Source organism: Zonotrichia albicollis, chromosome 18 (assembly GCF_047830755.1).
Source record: "Zonotrichia albicollis isolate bZonAlb1 chromosome 18, bZonAlb1.hap1, whole genome shotgun sequence".
Lineage (NCBI taxonomy): Eukaryota > Metazoa > Chordata > Aves > Passeriformes > Passerellidae > Zonotrichia > Zonotrichia albicollis.
The window spans coordinates 12,904,786-12,921,974 of record NC_133836.1 but is presented as its reverse complement, the minus strand read 5'-3'; the positions used below and the strand labels follow the sequence as shown (position 1 = coordinate 12,921,974).

At 48.2% G+C, this 17,189-nt stretch overlaps 1 protein-coding gene across 1 annotated transcript; it reads left to right on the top strand.

Annotated features, from left to right (window-relative positions):
* Positions 1-70: 70 nt before the first annotated feature.
* SF3A1 (splicing factor 3a subunit 1) lies at positions 71-15,763 on the top strand. The gene is made up of 16 exons (XM_074554030.1): positions 71-274; positions 2,293-2,405; positions 3,743-3,947; positions 5,828-6,085; positions 7,327-7,401; positions 7,920-8,070; positions 8,897-9,090; positions 9,665-9,782; positions 9,878-10,063; positions 10,363-10,484; positions 10,667-10,909; positions 11,794-12,004; positions 12,702-12,856; positions 13,788-13,889; positions 14,041-14,112; positions 15,102-15,763. Exons 1-16 carry the CDS (start codon positions 209-211, stop codon positions 15,201-15,203), a joined length of 2,373 nt encoding a protein of 790 aa, XP_074410131.1. The 5' UTR covers positions 71-208; the 3' UTR covers positions 15,204-15,763.
* Positions 15,764-17,189: the final 1,426 nt, after the last annotated feature.

Here is a 17,189-nt window from a genome sequence, read left to right as displayed (position 1 = left end):
TCTAATGGTACATCCCACAGCGGGCTCACTCCCTGTGCCCGCCCACTTCCCCCTGGCGTTGCGTCACTTCCGGCGCGCACGCGCGGCACAGCGCCCGCCGCCGCCATTTCGCCCCAGTCGGTGCCACCGCTGCCGCCGCTCCGGCCCCAGCCCCGCCCGGCCCTCGATCCGCCCCGCCCGGCGCGGAGCCCCCGGCCTCGGCCCCGCCATGCCCGCCGGACCCGTGCAGGCTGTGCCCCCGGCGCAGCCCGCGCCCCCCGCCGAGAGCAAACCGGTGAGGGAGGGGTGGGGAGCGCAGATGGCGCGAACCGTGAGGGGGGAGCGGGGCCCTCACGGACCGGACCGGGATGGGGGAGCTGCGGTTTGGTCCGGAGCGCTGCAGTGACCCCCGTGCCCCGCTCGGGTGAGACCCCACCTGCAGAGCTGCCCCAGCCCTGGGCCCAGCACAGGAGGGACCTTGGAGCTGCTGGAGAGAGCCCAGAGGAGGCACCAGAGATGCTGCAAGGGCTGGAGCCAGGCTGGGAGAGCTGGGGGTGCTCACCTGGAGAGGAGAAGGCTCCAGGGAGAACTCAGAGCCCCTTGCAGGGCCTGAAGGGGCTCCAGGAGAGCTGGAGAGGGACTGGGGACAAGGGATGGAGGGACAGCACACAGGGAATGGCTCCCAGTGCCAGAGGGCAGGGATGGATGGGATATTGGGAATTGGGAATTGTTCCCTGTGAGGGTGGGCAGGCCCTGGCACAGGGTGCCCAGAGCAGCTGTGGCTGCCCCTGGATCCCTGGCAGTGCCCAAGGGCAGGAGCCCGGGATAGGCTCACCCTGGGAGGGGTGAGATGAGCTCCCGGTTACCTTCCCATCCAAACCATGCCAGCATTCCTTGGATCCTGCTGGGGCTGGGCAGGAGCTGAGCCCTTCCCTGGCAGTTCCCAGGGGCTGGGGGAGCTGCCCTGGCTCCAGGAATGATGTGAGGAAGGATTGAAAGTCTGAGGGAGCGTGGCAGGGCTGTGTGTCCCAGCTCCCTCCCAGATCCTTTCTCCCTTGGCCATTTCATGTTCTTTGCAGCCTGAGATGGGAATATCCATCCCTCCTGCATTCCTGAGATGGGAATTCAGCTCCCCCAGGGCTGGAGCTGCTGTCCTGGTTCTCACACAGCAGCATCAGCACTCTTGGAGCTGACAGGGAGCTGCTCTCACTGAGAGCCTTGTAAAGTTGTGATTCCCCCTAAAAACCCAGAGGCTTTTATGCACAGAGGTTACCAAGGCAGCTTGGCATCACTGTTAAATAAAATATCTCAAGTGTGATGCTGCCCCATCTTTCTGCTCCTCAAGATGATGTTCTGAGGGAGTGGGAAGCAAAACTAGAAATGTTCCTGGTGCCTTTCTCTTAACACACTTTGGTAGGGTTGTGTTTATGGAATGGTTTGCATTGGGGGGGACCTCAAAGCCCATCCAGTGCCACCCCTGCCAGGCAGGGACACCTCCCACTGTCCCAGGCTGCTCCAGCCCCAATGTCCAGCCTGGCCTTGGGCACTGCCAGGGACCAGTTTGCTCTGAGATCATTTTCTGGCTTGGGTTCTCCATGGGTTTTAAGTTATCCCTGGATTTTAAGTTATCCCTGGATTTTAAGTTATCCCTGGCCGTCCCTGTTAGGATTATAAACATTTCCAACAGATCTGTCCTGGTTTATAACAGCTTTTCTTGGAAGCTGCCTGGTGAGGAAAGAGAAGCAGCATCTTTAGTGTCCTGCAAAAGCAGCTCCTGGTTTTACTGGAATACAGAGCAATTCACAGGGAAGGTTCTGGGATTTTAGTTTGGATCCTCCTGTAACATCAGAAAAGCACTGTTGGAGATTTTATCTTCAAAACAGCTTCTGTTGCAACCACAATGGCATTAAAATTGTGATTTATTTAATGTGGAGTTAATAACTCAGGTCCCACAGGCCCCTGGGAGGATACAGAACTTGCACAGCTGGTGAGGAATGATGAATTATTCCTGGAATGATGAATTATTCCTGGAAATGTTACTGGAGACTCCTGGCTCAGCATTTAAATACAGCCCTGGGGTCAAGGCTGATACAGGAAAATTGTTGTGCTTCCCATGGAGGCACCTTCCTTGTCCTGCTGTCCCTGTCCCTGAGAATCCAAGGAATCGGTGGGGTGGATGATCCAGATTCTTCAGCCAGCTCAGTGCTGAGGAGGAGGAGGGTGGATGAAGGTTCCTGTGTGCCATTGGGAGTGTTTGGAATGCCTGATCCTGACACCCCTTCACCTTTTGCAATGAAATTATCTTTATTACAGCCAGAAGAGGAGCCTAAAGAGGAGGCAGCCCCAGCCAAGCCTGTGGTGGGGATCATTTACCCTCCCCCAGAGGTCAGGAATATTGTGGACAAGACTGCCAGCTTTGTAGCCAGGTGAGTGGCACTGCTGGTGTCCCTTGCTCCTGGCATTTTCATCCTCCTGCTGCTCTGTTCAGCCCCAGAAGCTGCAACAGGCCCCAGTTTTGTGGTTTTGCATAAAAGATTTTAAGGATTGAGAAAAGAAACAACGATATTCTACTGAAGGGGTGTAAGACACCCTTTGCTGGAGAAACTGATAGTAAATAAATAAAATCCTTGTTCAAATGTGCAGTGGGTGCTGCCATAACAGGGTAACAGGGCCTGTTCTGAATGATCTGAAGGGGAAACCAAATTCCAGGTGCAAAGGGAGCCTTGGATGTGTTTTAGTGCTAAAATGTGGGGTTTGGTTTCAGAGAATTACTAAACCTGCTCCAGTCAAACCCTTATTGTGTAACTCATCTCCAAAGTGCTGCCAAGGAGTGTTGGCTGCTTCTGAGCATGAGGGACTGTGTTTATCCCTCGGGATTGCAGAGCCCTCCTCTTTTGGAGGAGGTGGAATGTCTGAATGAGGCTGGGAGATATCCAGAGGATTGAAGAGGAACACCCTGTGGCCGCTGGGAGTTTGCTCAAACTGCTCTGAAAGAGCTGGCTCGTGCTTCAGGTGGGAGGAGGGGGTGTCACCTGGGCTGGGGCCCTGAATGCAGCACTCTGGGCTGCTCAGGCCCTGCACTGGCTGATGTTTACTGCTTTTTTTCCCTTATGGTTCTGGAACTGAAATTAGTCTTGAGAACTTGCTAATAGAGCAGATAAAATTGATGTAGTGACTTGTAAACGTCATAACTGTAAAGTTCAGTCAGTGGTGGAAATGGCCTTTGAGTGCAGACACAACTGTGGAGCAGTTGTGAGTGTGAATTTTTAATATTCACATTAAAGACAGAATTAAAAGAACAATTGTCGCTGAAGGACACGAGAGAACACAAGCACACCACCACTCAAGGTGAAGGGAAAAAAGGGAAGTTTTATTCTCTGACTCTAATATTTATAGCTTTACAAAAGTGACAGTGGATTGGAAGGTGACATTGACACCTCTGCAATGTCACTGGTTAAACCAACAGTCCATTAACTCTCTCCTCCTCCATAAAGGAATGTAAAACAATGAGTTATTTACAGAAAGTGTGTGAGAAAATTCACTCCAGGAATGTCAACATCAGAAGGCTTAGAAAATCTTAAAAAAACAGGGTGACAAACAATTGCATCCAACCTGTGTGTGTCCAACTACTGGGAGAGAAACTCCTCTCATGTGAGAGAGAAAATGATCTTCCAAGGCTGGTGCCTCAGCATGTCCCAGTCTGAAAGAGACATTTACCCTTGAGTTGATGATGATCTGAACAATTTTTCTTCTTGCTCCCCAGAAATGGTCCAGAATTTGAAGCTCGAATTCGTCAGAATGAAATAAATAACCCCAAGTTCAACTTCCTGAACCCCAACGACCCCTACCATGCCTACTACCGGCACAAGGTCAGCGAGTTCAAGGAGGGCAAAGCCCAGGAGCCCTCGGCTGCCATCCCCAAGGTCATGCAGCAGCAGCAGAGTGCCCAGCAGCAGCTCCCTCAGAAGGTGAGGGCTCCTTTTCATCCCTTTGGGGAAGAATCTGGTCACTTTGGAGTGGGGTCACAGCCTGGGGTTAAGGAGGAGAAGTCAAGAAGGAGCACTGGTTGTACAGTTGTCAGAATGCCAGCAGTGACAGGCGTGGAGTTGAGTGTCTGGGGCTTTGTTTTGATGCAGATGTGCATCTCCCAGCTGCTGTTAACTGAAAGCTGTTGGAAACTGCCAAATACAGTTTAATTGGTCCATGTGAATTAAGTTAGCTGTGTGTTGTCTTACAAAGCACTTACTCCAGGGATCACTTGGAATGTGGCAGAGGCAAGCCTTGGGAATCCCTTGCAGTTCTGTTTGGCCTTGTTGCATGCAGTTTTGTAGAAGGATCAACCTCCCCTTAAAACTTGGGGTACAAAATGCTGCTCACCTTGTTCAGCTGTGCCTTTAAACATTCTGGGTGGGAAAAGGGCATGGAGTGAATCCAGGGCTTTTCCATGCTTGGCATGGCCAGCAGCCACACTGCTGGCCCTGGGAGGCCTATAGCAAAGTCCTGATACATTCCAGATTTGTTTGCTGTTGGAACGATATTTTTAATAATAAATTTTACCTGATGGTTTCTCATCCTTGTACCTGCCAGGATGGCAACTGGCATTGCTTTCCTGCAGCAGCTGGAGGAAAAAAAATATTCTCCTGTGTGTTTGGTGACTGTTCCTTGCAGGTGATGCCTCAGGTTTTAGCTTTTGTATTTTTCAGATTCTGTTCTGCTTTAGTGTGTAAGTCTAGGCTTCATATTATGGGATGGTGAGCTCTGCACAGAGCAGGGAGACAAAACAATTCCTTCTCTAGCTGGGGACCAGGGACAGATGATCCAAATCTCAGCCCCAAGAGCACAAACAATATGGGCTGGAGAGAGAAAACAAGAAGGATGGGACTTGATAGGCTGGGACTGTAATTGGACAATTAACTCCAATATGCAAATGGAGCAAAATTTATGAAAATGAGAGACTCCATGACCTGTCATCCATTTTGTGGCCATTTTGGGTTGCACTGCAGAATCAGGTGGGCAGAATCTCTACTTTATCCTTTAGCCCTGTCTTCTCAGGAGTTCACAGTTTATTGCAGCCCTGAGACACGTGAACAGTCTCTGTTTCAGCCCACACATTTGAGGAATGAGTCAGAGCTCTTCAGTTCTTGGTCTCAGAGTTGTTTATTGTGTCTTATCTAGAAAAATTTTTCTCCTGTCCAGCCAAGGTCCCCTCAGCAGGACAGTTCCAGGCACTCTGCCTGCCCCCAGGGCAGTGTTATCTCTTTATACCACAAACTGTGTATAACATGTTTACAATTACTTCCCAATACCTATCACCTATGTTAGACAGCGAGCTTCTACTCTAAACCAATCCCAAAGTGCCACCATCACAGCAAAAGACGGAGGTAGAGAAGAAAAAGAAGAAAGGCTGGACACACCCAAGTCCCTCCACCTTGTCCCCAAAACCCCTATTCTAAAAATCCCAAAAAACCCCAAGTCCCTTCACCTTGTCCCCAAAACCCCTATTCTAAAAACCCCAAAAAACCCCAAGTCCCTCCACCTTGTCCCCAAAACCCCTATTCTAAAAACCTCAAAATCTACTTTTTCACCAAGTGATAATTCTATTATTACACTACTTAAACTTCTGTGGCTTTCAGATCTTCATACAAAGCTGACAATTTGCTCCACAGGTCATAATCAAGCCCCCAGGTGTTCTGGGCTCCGTGCCAGGGTCTCTGAGCCCCCTGGCAGGGTCCTGGCATCTCTGGATGCCCAGAGGGATGCACTGAGCTCCGACACTGTGGCTCTGTTCCAGCTCAGCCTGCCAGGGCACCCCAGGAGGTGACAGGGCTGTGTGCTCTCTCTGCTGCAGGTGCAGGCCCAGGTGATCCAGGAGACCGTGGTTCCCAAGGAGCCCCCGCCCGAGTTCGAGTTCATCGCGGACCCTCCGTCCATCTCGGCCTTCGACCTGGACGTGGTGAAGCTCACGGCGCAGTTCGTGGCGCGCAACGGGCGCCAGTTCCTCACCCAGCTCATGCAGAAGGAGCAGAGGAATTACCAGTTTGATTTCCTGCGCCCCCAGCACAGCCTCTTCAACTACTTCACCAAGCTGGTGGAGCAGTACACAAAGGTACTTCCACAAAGGTGCTCCAGGCAGGGGATTCCTTCCCTGGAGTTCAGAGGGCTGATGGAGCCCTGCAAACCAGCCAGGCTGGAAATATCTAGGAATCCATCCTTGAAATCCGACTCTTCAGAGAGGATATTGTGCTGAACACAGTGGGCTGTCACCTAAACGTACCACACACTATTGTCATCTCAATAAAGTTTGTTTTGTTTTTTTTTTAACCTGGAGAGTAATTGGAAGTTTATATAATAATGTATATTATATTATATTATATTATATTATATTATATTATATTATATTATATTATATTATATTATATTATATTATATTATATTATATTATATTATATTATAATATTAGAATATAATATATTCTAATATAAAAGAATATGTACAAGTTTATTATTATATAAATATTATATAATAATTGGAAGTTTATATAAGAACATATAGTATTATATAATTATATTCTATAATAATTTTATAATATAATTATATATTATATAATATATAAATATAAAGATATAATATTTATATATCTTTAATATTGTTTTCTTTTATTTATATATCATATAGATTAAAAAATAATATAATATATAATATGATACTATATGATATATGATATAATATAATATCATATAATACACAATAGAATATAATAGATAATATATAAAATAATATATATAATAATATATTATTGTAATATATTCTAATATATAAGAATATGTATAAGTTTGTATATTATTATATAAATATTATTTATATAATAATAATTGGAAGTTTATGTAATAGAAGTTTATATAATAATATATTGTTATATAATTATATTATATAATAATTTTATAATATAATAATTGCAATTATATATAATATAATGTGATATATAAATATATAATATTTTATTTATATATAATGTATTGTAATATAATGTAATATAATGTAATGTAGTGTTAATATAAATTGGAATTTTATATTATCATTATATTACGTTATATTATGTTATATTATATATAATGTATATATATATATTATATATACATATAGTAGGGCAGGGATATACATTTTAATATATATACATTTTAAAGGGCAGGGATGAGCAGTAGGTAGTGAGAGGGCTGCAGTAGAATAAATAGGATATAGCCCTGGGGGTCTGCTGGTATTTTTAGCAGCGTGGAAAGGGAATAATTGCACTGAAAGAGGCTTTGGCACAAAGAACTGTCACCAACTGTCATGCAAAATGTGTTTCAGATCTTGATCCCACCAAAGGGCTTGCTCCTCAAGCTCAAGAAGGAGGCTGAAAATCCCAAGGAAGTCCTGGATCAGGTATTCCAGAAAACAATTGAAAAAAAGCTGAAGCATTTTGGTTATGTTTTGAATTTTTTCTCTTTGCATGTTTTTGGCTTGTTGGCAGCAAATAGAGAATAAAATGGCTGTGTCACTTGCTGTCACTCAAGTACAGGGGGCTCAGAGTTGCTTTAGGCTGCAGCTGGTGTTGGTATTGGGGGTAGTTTGTGGCAGCACAGAGATCCTGCACGAGCCCATTTCCAAGTGCTTATAGAGTGGAATCCTGGAATATCCTGGGTGGGAAGGATCCCAGAGCCCCAACACCCCCACCCTGTCCATCCCTGGCAGTGCTGCCCAAAGGCTCCTGGAGCTCTGGCAGCCTCAGGGCTGTGCCCATTCCCTGGGCAGCCTGGGCAGTGCCAGCACCCTCTGGGGGCAGAGCCTTGCCCTGAGCTCAGCCTGACACTGCTCCAGCTGTTCTTCCTTCCATTTGCAACCCAGCAGTGGGATGGCTGTGCTGTTCCTTGTCTGACACCAGGCTCTGTCTGCTCCTGCAGGTCTATTACAGGGTGGAGTGGGCCAAGTTCCAGGAGCGAGAGAGAAAGAAGGAGGAGGAGGAGAAGGAGAAGGAACGTGTTGCTTATGCCCAGATCGACTGGCACGACTTTGTGGTTGTGGAAACAGTTGACTTCCAGCCCAATGAGCAAGGTACTGATGTTAAATGTTGTCAGGAAATATGTCCTGAAGTGCCATTTTTAGGCAGACATTGGTGTTTGCAGCATTTTTATCCTTCAGAGTTGAAGGGAAAAGCCTTACACTGACATTTTGCAGGGCTGTGATGGTGTTCACAGGGGTCTGAGGATGAGGGGAGAGACGAGGATCTGACTCCATGGTTCAGAAGGCTGATTTATTATTTTATGGTATATATTTTATTGAAACTATACTAAAAGAATAGAAGAAAGGATTTCATCAGAAGGCTGACTAAGAATAGAAAAAGAAGGAATGTAAAAACAAAGGCTTGTGGCTCAGAATCTCTGTCCGAGCCAGCTGGACTGTGATTGGCCATTAATTAGAAGCAACCCCATGAGACCAATCACAGATGCTCCTGTTGCATTCCACAGCAGCAGATAACCATTGTTTGCATTTTGTTCCTGAGGCCTTTCAGCTTCTCAGGAGGTAAAATCCTAAGGAAAGGATTTTTCATAAAAGATGTCTGTGACACAAGGCTATTTTTCTCTGGAGTCACTGATGTTCTCTTTGAAGGAAGTCCAAGGCTGCAGTAGTGTCCACTTCTCCAATTCCACCAGGATACCAGATCTTGTCCCACTTTCTAGTTGTGCTTCCATTTAAAAGTCACTTTATCTTCATGTATCGTGCTGGTGTTTGTATAGACTGCATCCATTCCCTTCCTTATCCTCTGGCTGCCAAGGATTTTGTTGCCGCTGCTTTCTGTTGAAGAATTGGTATTTCTGTCAGTGTGTGCTGAGTAATGAAATGGGATAGAGAAACAGAAGCTCTGTTTTCTGCATTGTAGGGAATTTCCCTCCTCCCACCACTCCAGAAGAGCTGGGAGCTCGAATCCTGATCCAAGAGCGTTATGAGAAGTTTGGGGAAAGTGAGGAGGTGGAGATGGAGGTGGAATCAGATGAGGAGGATGAAAAGCAAGAGAAAACAGATGAGCCTCCAGCCCAGCTGGATCAGGACACACAAGTGCAGGATATGGATGAGGTAACTGGACAATAGGATTTTGTCCCCTGAAGTTCATGTTGTTTATGATGGTCCCCACTTTCACTGTAAATAATTCTTCAGTTTCTTGAGGAAATGAAATTTCCCTCTGGTGACATCTCCAAACAACCTGTTACTGCCAGAATAAGGTTGTTTTTTTAATGTGTTCCAAGAGAGAAATCCAGTCATCTTGGCACCCAGTGGTGTGGATTTTATATTTCTGTGGTTTTGAGTCTTTCAGGCTATTTTGTGCCCAGAGTCTGGAGCACTGACAGATGACTCATCTTAGCCTCTGCCCACTGTAAGCTGTTTTTCTGGTAACAGGGAACAAGAGTGTGGTTAACTGTGAGCCCCTGTGCACAGGGCTGCTGTAATGTGGAAGCTGAGGAATATTTGCTTCCTCTTCTGGGGCTGCTGAATTTCTGAATCCTGGTCCAGAGGAGCCATTGTGCCATAGGTGTCCAAAACAGCTCCATTGCTTTGAAGCTGCATAATCTGTTCTTAAACCCTGTGTACCATGTTTCAAAAGAATTTGACCACTGGAACTTGGTTGTGATTTTGTTTCCTTTTCAATAAGGGGTCAGATGATGAAGATGAAGGTCAGAAGGTTCCTCCTCCTCCAGAAACCCCGATGCCACCCCCACTCCCCCCCACACCAGATCAGGTCATTGTGCGGAAAGATTACGACCCCAAAGGTAAATCAAACTGAAAACCCACCTTTATTTCTTCCTGAAGAATCCCAAACCATTTGTTCCTAGCCTGAACCAACACTGTGCTTTTGTTCTCCTAGCCTCAAAACCGTTGCCACCCGCCCCAGCTCCGGATGAGTACCTGGTGTCTCCCATCACTGGAGAAAAGATTCCTGCCAGTAAAATGCAGGAGCACATGAGGATTGGGCTGCTGGATCCCCGCTGGCTGGAGCAGCGCGACCGATCCATCCGGGAGAAGCAGAGTGATGACGAGGTCTATGCCCCAGGTCAGCCTGAGCACTGACTGCACAGCCCCCACTGCCCCCTGAGCAGCAGCGTCTGGAATGGAGCTCTGTGTGTGTGTGATGCCATTTCTGGGTGAATGAGATGAGAATGCTTGTCAGCTGGTGCTGGCCAGTATCTTTCCAAAAAAACAGAAAGTTGGACTTTAAAAGTCCTTGTGGTCCCTTCTGACTCAGAATACTCTGTGTGAAAAGAGCATCACTCAGCCACTAGCTATCAACTAATAGATCAGTAAGAAGTTTGGTTTTATTCCTTGAGATAAGAATTGCTCTTTTTCCCTCAGGTTTGGATATTGAGAGCAGCCTGAAGCAGCTGGCAGAGCGTCGTACTGATATCTTTGGTGTAGAGGAGACTGCCATTGGTAAAAAGATTGGTGAAGAAGAGATCCAGAAACCAGAGGAAAAGGTAGAGTAGAAGTTGGGAATTTGTGTTCAGTTGGTTGGAGTTCTTTTTGTAATAGCTCCCTGTAGCATTGTGAATCTCAGAGACTTGAGAGTCTTGAATTTTTTTCTTTCAGTCAAGCTGCTCTCTGGGTTTCTTTGCAGTCTGGCCGGGTTGGGTTAATTTGATTGATTTTACTCTCTCAGGTGACCTGGGATGGCCACTCAGGCAGCATGGCCCGCACACAGCAGGCTGCCCAGGCCAATATCACTCTGCAAGAGCAAATTGAAGCCATCCACAAGGCCAAGGGACTGGTGCCAGAGGATGACAGCAAGGAGAAGATTGGGCCCAGCAAACCCAACGAGATACCCCAGCCACCCCCTCCTTCCTCAGCCTCCAACCCCCCTGCCAGTGCCCAGCCCATCACATCTGTACCTCGCCCACCCACCGTGAGTTCCTGGGCTTTCAGAAGCCAATTACTGGGGCTGTAGTTAATTAGGAGGGGTCCTGATGGAGGGCAAGGGTGCTGGCATGGAAGATGATTTTGTGGGAAGTTTGTGATTTAAGAGTTTGGAAATATCAGAAGAACCTTATTGAGCTTGTTGTTAAAAATGGAATATAATATTTAGGTGGAGTTTTTACCTTAGAGGTATCAAAAAGACTGGGATCAGCTGGGCAGTGGGATTTTGGAGGCAGAGAATATGGCTAAGAGAGGGATGGCTGGGGGCCTGTGTAGGTGTAGAGTGATGTTGGACAAAAGCAGCCCAAGGTAAGGAAGTGTTGCTATAGGACACAAAAGAACACAAGCACACACTGCTGCTTTCAAGGTAAGTTTATTTTCTGACATTTATAGTTTTCCGAAAGTGACAGCAGATTGGAAGGTGACAGTGCCACCTCTCCAATGACACTGGACAAACTAACAGTCTATGAATTTTCTCCTTTTTTATAAAAGAATGCAAAACAATTAGTTATTTACAGAAAGTGTGTAAAAAAGTTCGCTACAAAAATGTTAACATCAGAAAGCTTAGAAAAATCTTAAGAAATCAAAGCAACCAGAGGGGTCTGCTGTGAGTCCCAAACAGCAATTTAGCAAAGGAATTAAGTGCCTGGAGGTCTGATCCCACAGCGGGGAGGGAAGGAGGACCCCTTTAATCTCTTAATGAGGTTTCTGTGCCTGCTCAGAGCAGCTTGGGTTGCCCATATGGTGGGGCCACAAGGCTCCCTGCAAGTTTTATACAGCAGAACCCGTGTTTCTGTGTTCCCCTGTTGCTTCACCAGGGGCTGTGGGCAGCCCTGGGCATTCCTGCTGAGCAGCCTCACCTTCTCTCCCCAGATGCCGCCTCCGGTCCGTGCCGCCGTGGTTTCTGCCGTGCCCGTCATGCCGCGCCCGCCCATGACGTCGGTGGTGCGGCTGCCCCCGGGCTCCGTCATAGCCACCCCCATGCCCCCCATCATCCACACCCCCCGCATCAACGTGGTGCCCATGCCCCCCTCTGCGCCCCCCATCATGAGCCCCCGCCCGCCGCCCATGATCGTCCCCACAGGTCAGTGCCTTCCGTGGGGAGTTGTTGGCTAATTCCTTCAGAGTGGGCTTTGGTTTGGAGCCTTTTCCCCCTGTGTCCTGGTTCTGGTGTGTTACTGGCACTAAGTTGTGTTGTTAAGGGTTTGGGGGTGTTTGGTGTGGCTCACCTAGTCCTGCTTTTGGGCTCAAGGCTCTTCCTGCACCATAAAGTGCAGGGAGTCCTGTGGCCCCAGGAGCCTGCACGGGTGAAAATTAAGAATGCAGGGTAAGGAGAAGCTGCCAGCACCTCAGTGGGTGTCACAGCTCCTTACAGAAGCTGCTGCTGCTGAGGAAAAGCTGTGTGCTGGCCCTTTTCCTCATTAGGTGCTTTGAAGTTAAAAAGCATGATGTAAGAAGCAATTCTTCCTTTTTTTCATCTTCTTTTCTTCCCTAACTGGAGGAGCTGGCACCGCTGCCTGCCAAATTGAGAGCGTGTTCTTTTTCTGCAAGATCTGCAGGAAGCTCTCATGCCTTGTTATCTCTTCCTGGAATGCTTCCCAATATAAGAGCTCTCTGAATGTTTGAAGTTTGCATGTTGCTGTTGGTTGTAACTTCCTCCATGTATTGTGGCATTTATTTTCAGCCTGTGCTGCTCTGCTCAAAGCGTTTTTGTTGTGAGGGGGTGTTTGCTGTGCACAGGGGGTGACTGTGGTTGTGCTGTGTGTCCCCATCCGTTGCAGCCTTTGTCCCTGCTCCTCCCGTGGCTCCGGTGCCGTCCCCGGCGCCGATGCCTCCCGTGCACCCCCCGCCACCCATGGAGGATGAGCCAGTCTCCAAGAAACTGAAGAGTGAGGACAGCCTGATTCCAGAGGAGGAATTTCTGCGCAGGAACAAGGTACACGTGTGGCTCAGAGTCCTGGGCTGCTCCACTCCAGCTCCAGAGGGGCTGCAAAGCCAATTCCATGCACAGAGGGGCAAAAATACCTGGCAAGAAAGGGACTGCCTGAGGTGTCTCCTTTCTTTTGTCATTCCTGAGCAAACCAAACTCCTTTGTCTCTTATTGGGAAGAGCTACACAGGGTGGGATAATGCTCTTCTGTAATTAAGGGCAGTGAGAGGTAGGTTATAATGGAGAGAAGAACTAAAGTTGCTAATGAGCTTTTCAAGAGAGGAGGGCTAAGCTGGAGATGCAAAGAGATTAGAGTATCAGTGCCAGCATGATAGTAGGGTAATGTGGTGTATTCCATAACAAGGTGAGCTAAATGTGAGCCTCCCTTCCTTCCTGAGGAGTGCCAGTGTTGCAGGAGGAGCTTTAAAGCCTTAGGAAGGGCTGTATGGTTTTTCTGGGAATATTTAAAGTAAAAGAGGAGATTTAGGTGGGATTCTGGGAAGGAATTGTTCCCTGGGAAGGTGGAGAGGCTCTGGCTCAGGGTCAGAGAAGCTGTGGCTGCCCCACCCTTGTTTGGATGGGGCTTGGAGCACCCTGGGATCATGGAAGGTGTCCTGTGGCCATGGCAGGGTGTGGGAGTGGATGGACTTTAAGGTCCTTTCCAACCCAAACCAATCTGATTGTGTGGTTTCGTGTGCACAGAGAAGCTGTCTCAGTGTCTCACACCCTCACCTGTGACACCATCAGTGTGTGTGGTGCTTGATAGATGGCACACAAAAGGAGGAGAAATCCAACCCAGTGTTTTATTGTGGGAGCAGTGGAGTAACTTGTAAACACATTTCAGTGTGTTTACTGAGGAGCCAAGATATGGAAATGAACACTCAGTCTGGAGCTCTGTTATCACAGCCCTGAGAGCCTTTATCTGTGTTTTCCCATAGGGCCCGGTCACGGTCAAAGTCCAGGTTCCCAACATGCAGGACAAGACAGAATGGAAGCTGAACGGCCAAGTGCTGGTGTTCACCCTGCCCCTCTCAGACCAGGCATGCAGCTCTCATCCCCCTGCCCTGCCCTGCTCCGCTGCTGCCTGGCAGAGCAGCAGCTGGGAGCTCAGCCTGCTCCCCACACTGCAGCCCCACGGGCTGGGGAGCAGGACTGGGACAGAGCTCTGAAGGAGCCCTTTGATCCCCCCAGGTGTCTGTGATAAAGGTGAAGATCCACGAGGCCACAGGGATGCCAGCTGGGAAGCAGAAGCTGCAGTATGAGGTGGGTATAAGGTTTACAAATGCTGGTTGTTTCTTCAGTGCATTCTCTCACATGACCTTTTCAAAAATAAAAATTATAATGTATAATTTAATGCACTCTGAGCTACTGGAAGAGCAAAGGGAATGTTTTTCCTGCAGAGCTGTGACAGATCTGCCCTCTGTTACAGCAGGACAGGTGATTAAATCACTGGATTTTCACATTGTTGCTGCTGCAGATGAGTCCTCCAAGCTTGGTGTGGCTTTCTCTGAAATCAGCCTCTTGTTTTATTAGAGTTTGTTGTTTTGGTTTTTTTTTTGACATTTAACTGCAGCAGCCGCTCCCACAGCTCTGCTGTGTGCTCGGGAGGTGGGCGAGCTTTGGAACCCTGGCAGCTCAGGGAAGGCTTTCTCCAGAACAGGGAAGGGAAGGGCTCACTCTCTCTTCTCTCTCTTCCTCTGGGAGCCAGAGCTGTGAGAAAAGCCCCGTTCCTTTTTAATGACTTATTTCCAGTCATGCATGTGCCCAGGCAGGCACAACCTGCTGCCTAAGCAGTGAACTTTGTGCACTTGTCTCCTCAGAGTTCATCTGTGGGCAGATACTCTGTTAACCCTTAACAAGAAAGGGAGCTGAGCTGATTATTTTTAAGGGGAAAAAAAAAAAAAGGTGTGGGGAGAGTGGAACCTGGGTGACTCTTTATCTGTGTGTTGTAGGAGCCACATTGTCTATATTGGCTGGTTTAAAGGAAAGACTCCCTGCCCATGGCAAGGGAGGTAGATGGGGGATCTTTAGGCTCCCAAACCATTCTAAGATTCTGTACCCACCTCCAGTGTCCATCTTGGACACAGGAATCTCTCTGGGGGCTTCAAAACCTGCAGTCTCCTCTCATCCCCTGCTCTGAGTGCACAGCCAGGAGGGCTGGGATCTGGGTGGGATTCTCTGGGAAGGCAACACTGAGGTTTGTGCTCTGACTGCTCTTCTGTGTTGTTTTTATCCTTTTCTCCTCCCCTCAGGGCATCTTCATCAAGGATTCCAACTCCCTGGCTTATTACAACATGACCAGTGGCTCTCTGATTCACCTGGCACTCAAAGAGAGAGGAGGCAGGAAGAAATAGGAGGTGTGGAGCCCTGAGATGTAACGTGTCCCTGTTGTAACCCCAGCCCTCCCAGCCCTGTTTCCATTCTGGCCTTTTGGGGGCTGCATCCACTGCCCCCCAGCAGCAGTTTGAACAGAGGGACTCTGACCCCCACTGATGAGAAGCTGATGGAGCCCCAAAATGTGTCAAGAGTAGTGCATAGTCTGTAATGATCAATGCTTTGCTTGAGTGCAGGCTCTCCCTTGAATCCCCTCAGGAAAAGACATCATCAAGGTCATGGCCAGCTTAGTTTAGATCCATCTTTGAGGGATTTATGGTGGCCAGGAGCATCATCTGTCTGCCCTCAGCACTCACTGCTTCATTTAACCTCCTGCTAATTGAAAACTTCTTCTCCACACACTTATTAACCCCCTTGTTCTTGTTCTTTCCCTGTCTTGGATCTTGTATGGACCCTGACTTGGAAGTTTTTCCTCCCTTGGCATGAGCTTGTGTTGCTGTTCCTGTGATAAAGGAGGTCTGGGTCTGCTCTGGACAGCCTGTGATTTGTTTTAATAAACTTGGATCTCTCCTTCCTTGGATTTGGGGCTTTTAATGGGGATGTGCCTGGTTTCGGAGCACCCGGATGGGGAAATACACCAGGATTTGTAATTAAGCAGTTTACAATAGGAAATCCTCTTAATTTCTGGGAAAAGCTACAAGAAAAGGGGCTTGTTTAGGTTTCCCTGGTGTTCCTCAGTCATTCCTGAAGGAATGCTTATGTGAGGGGGGGAAAATACTCTGAACTTAGCAAGAATTTTATTGGAAAATGTGATTTAACAATTATATCCTGCAGCTGGAATCTCTTGGTCCTGGAGAGCATCTGGGTCTGGAAAACAGATGATTCCTGGGCCTTCAGTCAGCATTTGATAGAAACACAACCCAGCAAAGCTAATCCATGAAATGAGGTGCCCAGGAAGAGCCAGGTGTCTGGAATTTGGGTACCTCTGGTTTTTTTGGTAACCCAAAGCCACACATTTATTATTATATATATTTTTAGTCATGCTCAGGCAGTATAGGAACATCCTGTTTACCTTATTCCATGCTGAGGAGGGGAGAGAGGGATGAAGCAGGAGGGAAGAGCCTGCATCCTCCTGCCTGTGCCGTGCTCCCCTGGGCTCGGGAGGAAGCCCTGTGCCTGTGGGGAAGGTGGCTGGCACTGGCCCAGCCCAGGTGTTCCCTGGCTGGCACTGGCCCAGCCCAGGTGTTCCCTGGCCACTGTGTCCAGCTGTTGTCTGTGGCAGGTCCCCACATGTCCCTGTCACAGCCTGCTCCCCTCCCTGCTGCAGGAATGCCTGGATGGTGGGTGCAGGCTGCTGCTGCCCTGCAGGAAGGCAGGATAATCACTTCCCTTCTCTCTCCAGAGCCAGACAATAGGTACAGTCCTGGAGAAAACAGGCAGTGAGCGGGGTTTTCCAGAGCGGATAGAACAAAACTGCCAAGGGAGCTCTGAAATGGAGAAGTTGTGTTTGTATCCGGGGCTGGGCTGGGCTGAAGGTCACCCTGTGTTCCTCCTCCTGCTGTGCTGGGCACCAGGAGCTCCTGGTGGGAGCTGTTCCCTCCGTAACAGTTCCAGCCAAGCCCCTTTACCGGCACTCCAACAAGAAAACTTCCCCCTGGAAATCACTTCTGTGGAGCCTTGCCAGCCTGTTTCCATCTAAATCGAGGGATGAATGCTGCAGCAGACTGTGTGTGTGGAGATCTGCTACAAAACAAGCTCCATCACAGCCTTCCAGTTCAGTGCAAGGACTGGTGGGGCCTGGCTGCCAGAAAAATCTGGAAGTAGCTTGAGTTGCTGATTTTAAGGAGCCTCATTCCCTCTTCCTTTTGGCACGGTGCCACCTTGAGAGGAATCCTTCCAATACCCCCTGTTCTGGGCTGTGAGAGGGAGGGAATGGAGCTCTGGGCTCTGGAGGAGGGATGGACCTGGCCCTGGCAGGCCTTACCCAGGACAGGCCCCAGCACATC

Excerpts from the sequence above, each read along its gene's own strand:
- SF3A1 (XM_074554030.1), top strand. The coding sequence starts at position 209 with ATGCCCGCCGGACCCGTGCAGGCTGTGCCCCCGGCGCAGCCCGCGCCC. Across the intron at positions 7,402-7,919 it reads CCAAGGAAGTCCTGGATCAG|GTCTATTACAGGGTGGAGTG; the intron begins GTATTCCAGAAA and ends CTGCTCCTGCAG. Across the intron at positions 8,071-8,896 it reads CTTCCAGCCCAATGAGCAAG|GGAATTTCCCTCCTCCCACC; the intron begins GTACTGATGTTA and ends TCTGCATTGTAG.